Raw genomic sequence first — 10961 nt, forward strand, 5'->3', positions numbered from 1 at the left:
CAGTTTAGATCAGAGTTGAGCAATTTTCTCTGGGTTTTTGTTGTTGGATGATATAGCCCGCATTACACCACCACCACAACCACTCCACCACCCCAGCCACCACCACACCACCACCAGGCACCAACTTTGCTATACACGTGTTTTTTAGAACCTTTGTGAGCAAGGAAAGTACTTATGAAATGTCTCACTCAAGTATCAAAACAAGATGCCTTCCCCCTCATATATCGACACGTGTTAAATCCTAATCACCGTATAATCAGAAAAACAAAATCAAATATTTAACCTTTTAAGATTCATAAAAATTCTCTGAAAAATTATTATTCTTTAGGTTTTCAAAAATTTCCTCTCACCCCCACAGATCGTCAAATCCCAGGGAGAAAGGAACAATCTTGGATCTTCAATTGGGTCAATCAGGTAACAGTTTCTTCATTGTTTTCAGCTCAAAATCATGAGTTTCTAGGGTTTCAATTCCACTTAAAACTGATTTAATCACACTCTAATCACATAAAGTTTTGATTTTTATGAATTTTGTGAGTGAATTTATGTTTTCTTATGTAGGATTTTGATTATTGAGATCAAAGATTGAAACTTTACAAGTTTTAGGGGGTAATGCAATCAGTTGAGAAACAACCTAAGAATTTGAAACGAGTTAAACCAGATATGTCTCCAACTGACATTTCAACCCAACAGACCCCAATGTTGAATGATAATGGCAGTGTCTTCCCTGTGGAAGAGATTGTGCAAAACCCGTTACCGGGTTACGTAGCGCCATCGTCGATATGTTTTAGTCCAGATGATAGTATGATTACTTATTTGTATAGTCCAGATAGTAATTTGAATAGAAAGCTATTTGGTTTTGATCTCGAAACATGTAAACAAAAGCTTTTGTTTAGTCCACCTGATGGTGGTTTAGATGAGAACAATATATCGCCTGAAGAGAAATTGAGACGAGAACGGTTGAGGGAGCGTGGATTGGGTGTTACGCGTTACGAATGGGTGAAGGGTTGTTCGGAGGAGAAGACGGTTATGGTGCCTTTGCCTGCTGGGGTTAGTTCTTTCTCTATCTCAATTGTGTATTTTATTTGCTATTGTTTTTGTTACGATTTATTAGTAGAGTGGTCCTGAGTGGAGGTGGTGGTGATTCGGGCAGGCACAATTGTCATCACCACCACGCCACCACGTACCAGCATTGTTGAAATCGATCTGCATTGTTAGTTACTTTTCTTGAAAACAGTCTATAGGATGAGCAAATGGACTGGAAGCAACTGAGGGAGTTGTTGCTTGCCCTGAGCAATTGACGTGCTTAGCTCCCTCTCAGTTGTTCACTCAGTCTATTTTATCGATCTGCGCCTCTGTGCAGAAGTAGTGCAACTAAAATAGTGTTAGGGCTTTCTTTAGTCAGCGCGATGTCCATATTTTAGTAAATGCCCGATATGATGCTTTGCATCAAATACTTTACTAGGTGAAGTTGGTTTGGTTGTTTAACTTTGGGTTTTCGTTGGACAGATTTATTTTCAAGGCCTATCATGTTCCAAACCGGATCTTAAGCTTGAATGCACACCTGCCTCGCCAATCATTGATCCTCATCTTTCTCCAGATGGAACTATGCTTGCATATGTAAGTGATGGTGAGTTGCATGTCTTGGATTTATCAGATGGTGAAGTTAAGCCGTTGACCGCTGGTGCTGGGGTAAATTGTGTGGTGAGTACTCCCCTGCCTCCTCTGCTTCTTTTGTCTCCGTGTATTTCTTTTTTTCTTGAACAAACTTCTTTTCTCCACATGTTTGTCTCATCTATTACAATGTACGCTCCATTAAAGGATCATATGTCTTAATCAGACTTGCTATCTAAGTTGTGAGTGTCAGTTAGATAATCGTTTTTTTTAATCTAATGATTATTTCTCTTTCTCTTTCAGACACACGGACTTGCTGAATATATTGCCCAAGTAAGCCATTGATGCTCAATACTTTTATTTTAGATACATAATTTGTTTGCTCTATCCTCTCTAATCTATTCATTTGTGGTTTGTACCTTCTGACTTCAGGAAGAAATGGATCGGAAGAATGGATCATGGTGGTCATCTGATAGCAAATACATAGCATTTACACAAGTTGATTCGTCTAAGATACCTGCATTTAGAATCATGCATCAAGGAAAAAGCTCTGTTGGGTTAGATGCCCAGGAAGATCATGCTTATCCATTTGCAGGAGCAGCAAATGTCCAAGTCCGACTTGCTGTGGTTTCTGCTTCCGGGGGTCCTGTTACCTGGATGGACCTTCTCTGCGGAGATAATAACGATGAAGAATATCTAGCTAGAGTTAATTGGATGCCAGGAAATTCTCTCGCAGTTCAAGTTTTGAATAGAAAGCAAACTCTGCTAAAACTCCTCAAGTTTGATATAGAAACGGGTCAAAGACATGTTCTACTTGTTGAAGAACAGGACGCATGGATAAATCTACATGACTGCTTCACACCTCTGGACAAGGGAGTAAATACATATTCTGGCGGGTTTATCTGGGCCAGTGAGAAAACAGGGTTTCGACATCTTTATCTCCACGACGAAGATGGAGTTTGTCTGGGTCCTTTGACTGAAGGTGATTGGATGGTTGAGCAAATAGCTGGTGTAAATGAAATTGCAGGGCTCGTTTATTTTACTGGAACTCACGATGGTGCCACGGAATCTAACTTGTACAGCACAAGCCTGTTTCCCGATTGGAACCAACCATTACAGGCACCAAAGAGATTAACACTTGGGAAAGGAAAACATTCTGTAGTGCTTGATCATCAAATGCAGAGGTTTGTTGATGTTCACGACTCTCTGGAAACTCCACCTAGAGTATTCATTCGTTCATTGCACGATGGAAGTTTAACGATGCCTTTATATGAGGAGCCCTCGACTGTTATGATGAAATTCAAAAAGCTTCGACTTTCGCCACCAGAGATTGTTGAAATACAAGCGAATGATGGAACAACCTTATATGGAGCCATATACAAGCCTGATCCAGCAATATTTGGACCTCCACCATACAATACTTGTATCAGTGTCTATGGTGGTCCTGGCGTTCAACTAGTAAGTGACTCGTGGATAAACACAGTCGACATGAGAGCTCAATACCTGCGAAACAAAGGTGTCTTAGTTTGGAAGGTCAGTATCTTGATATTAATTCCCTGTTACCAGGTCTTTTTTCTGAGATTGCAGAACAATATTCATTATAGTTTGGGGTTTCGTTAGTTTAACATTTTTTTTGGTATATGCAGTTGGATAATAGAGGAACGGCTCGACGTGGAATGAAGTTTGAGAGTGCTCTGAAATACAAGATGGGTAGCATAGATACTGAAGATCAATTGGCGGGAGCGGAATGGCTCATAAAACAAGGTTATTCAAAACGAGGTAGGATTGGGTTGTACGGATGGAGCTATGGTGGATACATGTCAGCTATGACATTAGCAAGATTCCCAGAAACTTTCTCCTTTGGAGTGTCAGGGGCACCTGTAACATCATGGGACGGGTATGATACATTTTACACTGAGAAATACATGGGATTGCCTTCGGAAAATCCTGATTCGTATGAACACAGTTCAGTGATGCACCACATTCATAAAATGAAAGGAAGATTATTACTTGTTCATGGAATGATTGATGAAAACGTTCATTTCCGCCACACAGCAAGGCTTGTTAATGCATTAGTGGCAGCTCGGAAACCTTATGAGATCTTACTGTTCCCAGATGAACGCCATATGCCACGTGGTCTTAAGGACCGAATATACATGGAACAGAGGATCTGGGAGTTCATACAGAAGAATTTTTGAAGCAAAGAAATGGGTTATTGTTTTTATAGGTTCTCTTCAGTGTTTCTTTCAGTTATTGGTAAGCAAAGGTTGACAGGATTTTATTCTCCGTTGGTTGCTCGTCTTTTTTTAAGTTGTATAAATGCATTCTAGAGACACCGGAATGATGATGTTAACTTGGTACAAAAAGCATGGCGCAGTTTAACATTCTGAAAGTCGAATTAGATTCAATTTGATAACAATTTACATTCATTTTCAAACAGTTGTGTTACAGGTTCTTGATGCAGTGGTATTCATGAAAATCACACATAAGAAGAACAACCTAAAAAAAAATCTGTCTATTTCTATTCGGCTTTGTAATTGTAAAAGTAGTAACTTATGTCGTAAGAGTACTTGGAATCAAAACAATTAGAAGGATTACACCATTAGTATACGTAAGAACACAAACATTGTCTTGCTAAGGGATACAAGAAAGTAAAATGGGGTTGAAAGCCCAAATTTTAGAAATTTCAGGTTTGGTAGCCAGCTGCGCTGGTTGTGCATGCCTGTCTTCACCCTTACTTGGAACCTTTTTCTGGGCACCATCCCATTTTCATGGGGGATCACCATTTCAATTTTAGGAGGTCATTATCGAGTATTATTGAGAGATTTTTTTGTTGTGCATTCAAAAATAACTAACTTAGGGAGTTAGTAACCCTTACATCAAGATGAGTAGAGCCATCTAATGTAGGATTAGAGATATCCATCCTAACATTAGATTTATCTACTTCAAGAGCATTTTTGATACAAGAGGGGGAGATTTACTCCAATTCAAAATCTGTCTAAAGTATTTAGCCTCCTTGGCTAAGATATCTGCTACATTGTTTGCATCTCTAGGTGCATAAAGAAAACCTAAATTTTTTTTGACAAAGATTAAAGTCCCTTTTGACTTCCTCCATTATGGCTCGATTCTGCCATTCAATTCCAGAATCTTTTCCATTTAGATAGTCAATGAGGTTTTTGCAGTCTCCTTCCACCAAAAAGTTGGCCAGTCCATGTTCAACTTCCCATTTTGCTCCTTGTCTCATACCTATTGCTTCCGCTTCTTCAGCGGTAGAAGCTGAGATTGGTCCTGCTTTGCTTTGCTCAAAATCACCTGCAGGCAAGGTTTTAGGTTTCCAGGCTGCATCAAAATATTGATCTTTAATTGTTTTTTCTTTGGAGGTGATCAAGTGCTAGAAATCAAATCCTTACTCTTTACCTGAGAATTAGAATGATTACTATGAAAGTCTAAGTATCTTTGGATTTCTAAACGTAACTGAGCACTAGATTATTTGGTGCATTTGAAAACCCTGTTGAATATCTCCTTCCATATAAACCAATATTTTCTTAAAATGAGCTCTATAGAGATAGTTGGGTTTATTTTTCCTATCCATTGTTCGCAGATGTCTAAGAAAGTTATAGAACTATGAAAACATGGTGCTAAACGATTTGGCTCAGCTTCCCAAACTGCTTTAGCATAAGGACAGAAAATCAGAATATGCTCTATAGATTCCTCTTCAGAGCATCCAAAAGAACAGCGAGGTTGAACATCTTCCATGAATTTAGATAATTTCAAATTTGTTGACAGGGCATTCTGTAGGCATTTCCATGCAAAAATATTTATTTAATCAGAAATATCTAGACTCCAAAGTCTGTTCCAGAAAGAATCAGGATGTCCTAGGTTATAATGATTCATAGTTTTCTCATTCAATTTATTGTACATGGATTTAATAGAAAAAATACCAGACCTAGTAAGAAGCCACCTTAAAGTGTCAGATTTGCCTTTTGCTATCCTGGTATTAAGAATTTTTTCAGCTATATGACTGGGGAACATTTCAAAATTAAAGAAGAATTCCACTTCTCTATGATTGGATCAATAAGATCTTTCACCAGTGTTAAATGTTTGTTAGTGACTGTTTTCCAATTACTAAGGTTATTTTATAAGTTAGGGATCCAATTATCATCCCGAATACTGGTATTGTTACCATCCACTATTTCCCAAATGTTATTTTTTTCTACTAATTATATATCTTTATAAATGCATTTCCAAATCCAAGAGCTAGTTGTTGGCTTTTTTTGCCTTGAAGAGTGAGGTATTTCTAAAATATCTGGGTTTTAGGTGAGAAACCCACAATGCTTGTGGTTCAGTTAAGAGTCTCCAGGCTAGTTTAACTATCATAGCAAGATTATATTTATGTGCATTCCTTAGACCTAATCCTCCCTTGTGTTTTGGTTTACAAAGACAAGAGTAAGATCTAGGGTAGTATCCTTTATAGTCAGTTTCTTTGCCCCACCAAAAATCTCTCTGAAGTGCATCAATTTTATCAGTAATTTTCTTAGGTAGTATAAAACAACTCATTTGATAGTTCGCCATACTAGCTAAGGTCGCTTTGTTAAGGACAAGTTTGCTTGTTTGAGCAAGCATTTTTCCCATCCAAATTTTTATTTTATTTTCCATCTTAGAAACTAAATCCTCAAAAAGTTTTATTTTAGCATTAGTAATGAAAAGGGGAGTTCCTAAGTATGAGTCTAAGGGGTTAATCTTTTTTATTTTTAGGAGTTTGATTATCATTATTTGATGTTTGGGTTGTACTTTTTTACTGAAGAATATCCCAGATTTCTCAAAATTTATTAGTTTCCCTGATGCATTGCCAACAGATTCAATTAGAGACAGAATGTTGTGACATTCCTTTAAGTCTGCTCTAATGAATAGCAAGCAATCATCAGCAAAAAATATATGTGAAATGAGACTATTCTTCGGGGTACTTTTTACACCATTTATTAACTTCTCTTCCTCTCCTGCTAAAAGCATTCTGGAGAAGATTTCCATATATATGATGAATAAATATGGAGATAGAGGGTCACCTTGCCTGAGTCCCCTAGAAGGTTTAAAATAATCTCATGGACTTCTATTGAGTAAAACAGCTATAGAAGCTGTAGAAATACATTGGTGAATGAGGTTACAGAAGGTATCATCAAAACCAAATGCTTTCATAGAGGACATCAGGAAGTTCCAATCAATTCTGTCAAAGACCTTAGACATATCAATTTTTATGCCCATTCCAGCATGTTTAACCTTCTTCTTCTTAAAGGAATGAATTATCTCTTGAGCAATTATGATATTGTCAGAGATTTTCCTTTTAGATAGAAAGGCAGCTTGGAATGGAGAGAGCAAAGAGTTAAGAAGAGGTTTCATCCTATTTGATAAAATTTTGGCAATAATTTTATAGATAGTGTTGCTGAGACCAATTGGTCTGAAACCACTAGGATCTTTAGGATGCCTACTTTTAGGGATTAAGAATAAGAATGTTTTATTGAATTCAGGGTGTAGAACACCTGTTTCAAAGAAGCATTGGATAGAAGAAGTAACTTGATCACCCACAGTTTCCCAGTTTAGTTTAAATAAACTAATTGAGAAACCATCTGGGCCAGGGGACTTATTTGGTTTCAATTTTTTTATAACTTGCCAGATTTCCTCAGCAGAAGGAATAGAGTTGAGGGATGCATTCATTTCAGGGGTAATACAAGAAGAAATGTTCTGGAAGATCATAGGATTATGAGGGGGAGGAGGGGAAGGGACAGAGAAAAGGTTTGCGAAATAATCCTTTAAAGATTCTTGAATTTCTTCTCTTTTAAAGGAAATTTCATTATCCTTTCTCTTATTAAGGCGTTCTATATTGTTCCACTTTCTTCTTTTTAGAGTTTTAGCGTGGAAAAATTTAATATTTTTCTCACCTAGATGTACTAGGTTGTCTCTAAATTGCTGTTTTGCTATGGCTTCTTGAGTGGCATAGAGGTTTTCTAGCTGAGAAAGTTTTTCTTTTATTTTGGTTTCCTTTTGGTAGACAAAATTAGACTTACTTAAATTGTCTATTTGTACTAGCAGTTGTTTTATTTGCTTAGAAGGAACCCAAAAATATGCTTTCTCCAGTAGAACAAAAAAAAAAGTTTTGATTTTGTGATTATATATACATGATCTGATCCCACGATGGTTTCGCAAATGCATGTGGGCTCATGGCACACTGGTTTGTTTGTCAAGTATCCCAAGATGGTAAAAATGTGTTGTATAAAGCTAATCACTCATTAGAACATGGCTTTGTCTGTGAATATTTTTTATGTGCACACCCCAACAAGATCCCAAGTTAGGATGAGGTGGTGTTTTGGTTATCAAAAGTAGGAAATATCAATTGGTCCTACAAATAATATATTAGAGAGAGTCTGGTCCAATTGACCTAGTCAATTGTCTGTTTGGTCATATTTGGTAATATAAATTATAGTTTGGTCCTAAAATTTATAGTTTGGTCCAAGGGTGATGTCATGGATGATGTAAATGTCATCTTGTAGTGGCAGAAATACCCTTATATTATTGTTTGGTCCTAGAAAATAATTGTTTGGTCCTAAGGTGACCATATATATACAAAAATTTAATAGAAAATATCTCATTCTCAGATTTACTTTCTCTCTCCTATATTTTCAGATCTAGAATTTCTCTTTCTTTTTTTCTTTTTTATTTTCCTCCTGCTAGTGATGAAGAAGATGAAGATGATGATGAACGATTCTCTCTTCTCTCTATTTTTTTCTCTGCTAGTGATGAAGAAGATGAACGATGATGATGAATACAATGAAGTTTTTCGTTTTTTTTTTATGTTTGCTTCTGTTTTGATGATGAAGACGACGAGGTTGAAGATTCTGCTGCTATTTATGATGATGATGAACCTTTATCATCTTCACATGCTTGGGTAAGTTTCGGATCTACAAAAGAAGATGAAGATGACAGAGTTCATTTCTGCAATGAACTCTGGTTTGTGATGAAGATTTTGATGTTTTTTCGTCTGTTGTTGTTGTTGATGATGGGGAGGATGAAGATGATGAAGATGAGTTGCTGTTGCTGATGAAGAAGATGAAGACGATAGAGTTCATTTCAGGAATGAACTCCGGTTTTTATAGGTTTTACGAGGAGTTCATTCCAGAAATGAACTCTGGATTGTATAGGTTTTATGAGGAGTTCATTCAAGAAATGAACTCTGGTTTGTATAGTTTATGTAGGTTTTATGAAGAGTTCATTCCAGAAATGAACTCTGGTTTATGTAGGTTTTTTTTCTTAATGATGAATTTTTTTGTAGAATTTTGATGAAATAATGAAGTTCGTTCACATGTGATTTAATTTGGTTTTTATTAGGTTTTCATTTGTAAGAATGAACTTTGATGGTTCATCACACAGAATGAACTTCTACAAAAAATAAGTAAAAATTAACACGGAAGGGTACTTTTGTCCGTTTTATATTTTTAAATAATTATGGACCAAACAGTAAAGGCATTTTCCCAAAGGACTAAACGGACCCACCTAAAAAAGGACCAAACGATCTTTTTTCCTTTTTTTTTAATAATAAAACCTAATTGTGGGTCCCGCATAGAAGAGTTTTAAATTAATAAAACTCTAAAAATAGGTTTGAGAGGCAGATTTTCAGCCGCTCGACGTGTTTTTTCCCAAACAACACAAAATCAGCCGCTTAGTCTCCCCTTTCGCCCACTCATTCGTTCCAACGAGTGTATGAGTGATTATTAGTGAGTGAGTGAGTATTCTCACTCCATGATAACACCTAATTTGAGCAAATCCAGTGATACTCATTCATATTTATATCGAATGAGAACACAAACGGTAAGTGAAAGAAAAGGAAAAAATTAAGTCATAATCACGATTCTTTCCTTCTCGATTACATGATTAAACTACTCTTCCGTTTCAGTTGCATGACTACACAACCACTAGAATTTATTTTCTAAACTACGCTTTATCAAAAAATTTAAAGAAAGTCAGAAACATGGTGGAGGACTTCTCACTGACATTTTTTTTTGATTTTTCTTGTTTTGAAGGTGACATCGTTTTGATTTTTCTTGTTTTGAAAGTAGATTATAATCGAATTGTGTTTGTGTGATTCTCATTGATATGACCCTAAATCAATGTCCATTGTTACCTACCTTCAAACAATGTCTTTTATTTTATTTTCACTAGTTATAGCTTCACCACGATCAAGGCTGATTTCCCACCAAATATTTTGAATTTCCTTCGGAGTGTGTGCAAGGTTGTTTACCTGTTAAAGATGGAATTACTAGGCACATTTTTGATATAAATCATAAAAGCTCCTTATGTCACAATGACTCCTTAGACCGAGTGACCGTCTGTTTCTTTACAAGACAAGAGAGAGGGAACCCTATAAGATTCCCTTGTGTTATACTCGTATGAGTTTTTGTAAATACACGAACACTACACCTATAGCTCTATCGGTATGGGAATAGTCTAGTAAATTTAGGGTTTAGTCTCGAAAACCCTATTTTCTTCTTCTCGTCTGCTCGTACAACATGAAGTTGAAGAAGAAAGATGAAACTGCAACAATGTTAAACCTTCCTGAAGAGATTCTTGAAGAAATCTTTCTAAGGCTACCAAGGAAGTCTATTTTGCGATTTAGGTGCGTAAACAAGCTCTTTTGTTCACTATTCGATCATAGGTGTAGGAGTAAAATATCGCACACGTCAGTAATCAAGCGAAGTAAAGAATACAACCTAAGCGAAGAGCATCGCACACAACAAAGTTGAGATGACGCACCAGATGATGTCAGCAAAGTCACGAGTAAACTGTGAAGAACTGTGCGAAGAGGTACGCTATGCGAAGATGAGCGACTGTATATGAGCGAATATGTCGCATAGTGATCCCGAAAATAATGGGTTTCTTAGCTGTCATCCACTGTGTAAAATCCTATATAAAGGAGAGAGGTCATTACTTGTAGGGGGTTATGGAGTGAGTCTTGGTCAAGAAATAAGGAGAGAGAAAGTAAATCTAGGGCAAATATATCGTTGTAGTAGTTGAATCAATTCTTGTAATTTTATCTATATTTCATATAATAAGAAGATGATTACTTGAATTCTCATTTAGTGATAGTGGAAAGTAATTTTCAGTTTTATGACAACTAAATTTTTGGCGCCAGAAACAGGGATGGATAATAATTCCTGATAGTATATAATAAATTTTAAGGAAAAAAGTGAGATCTAAAAATTTAGAAATGGTAAGGATTGAATCTGTTGTTGAACAAGGGATGACAACTAGAAGAAGTAACAGAATTGATGAACAAAGACGAATTACAAATCTTGAGCAACAAG

General features: G+C 36.4%; 1 protein-coding gene across 1 annotated transcript; it reads left to right on the forward strand.

The window, feature by feature from the left end:
• Positions 1-289: 289 nt before the first annotated feature.
• On the forward strand, positions 290-4044 carry LOC113321886 (dipeptidyl aminopeptidase 4-like). Its single transcript, XM_026569834.1, has 6 exons — positions 290-414; positions 559-1047; positions 1507-1701; positions 1915-1944; positions 2044-3144; positions 3258-4044. The coding sequence occupies exons 2-6, from the start codon at positions 610-612 to the stop codon at positions 3807-3809; spliced, it is 2316 nt and encodes a 771-aa protein (XP_026425619.1). The 5' UTR covers positions 290-414; positions 559-609; the 3' UTR covers positions 3810-4044.
• Positions 4045-10961: the final 6917 nt, after the last annotated feature.

The sequence above is a fragment of the Papaver somniferum genome, chromosome 11, assembly GCF_003573695.1.
Source record: "Papaver somniferum cultivar HN1 chromosome 11, ASM357369v1, whole genome shotgun sequence".
Taxonomy (NCBI): Eukaryota; Viridiplantae; Streptophyta; class Magnoliopsida; order Ranunculales; family Papaveraceae; genus Papaver; species Papaver somniferum.

Bases quoted from the DNA above. Each gene is read 5' to 3' on its own strand.
- LOC113321886 (XM_026569834.1), top strand. From the start codon at position 610: ATGCAATCAGTTGAGAAACAACCTAAGAATTTGAAACGAGTTAAACCA. The intron at 1,702-1,914 runs GTGAGTACTCCC...TTTCTCTTTCAG, and splicing joins GTGCTGGGGTAAATTGTGTG to ACACACGGACTTGCTGAATA. The intron at 1,945-2,043 runs GTAAGCCATTGA...TTCTGACTTCAG, and splicing joins TTGCTGAATATATTGCCCAA to GAAGAAATGGATCGGAAGAA.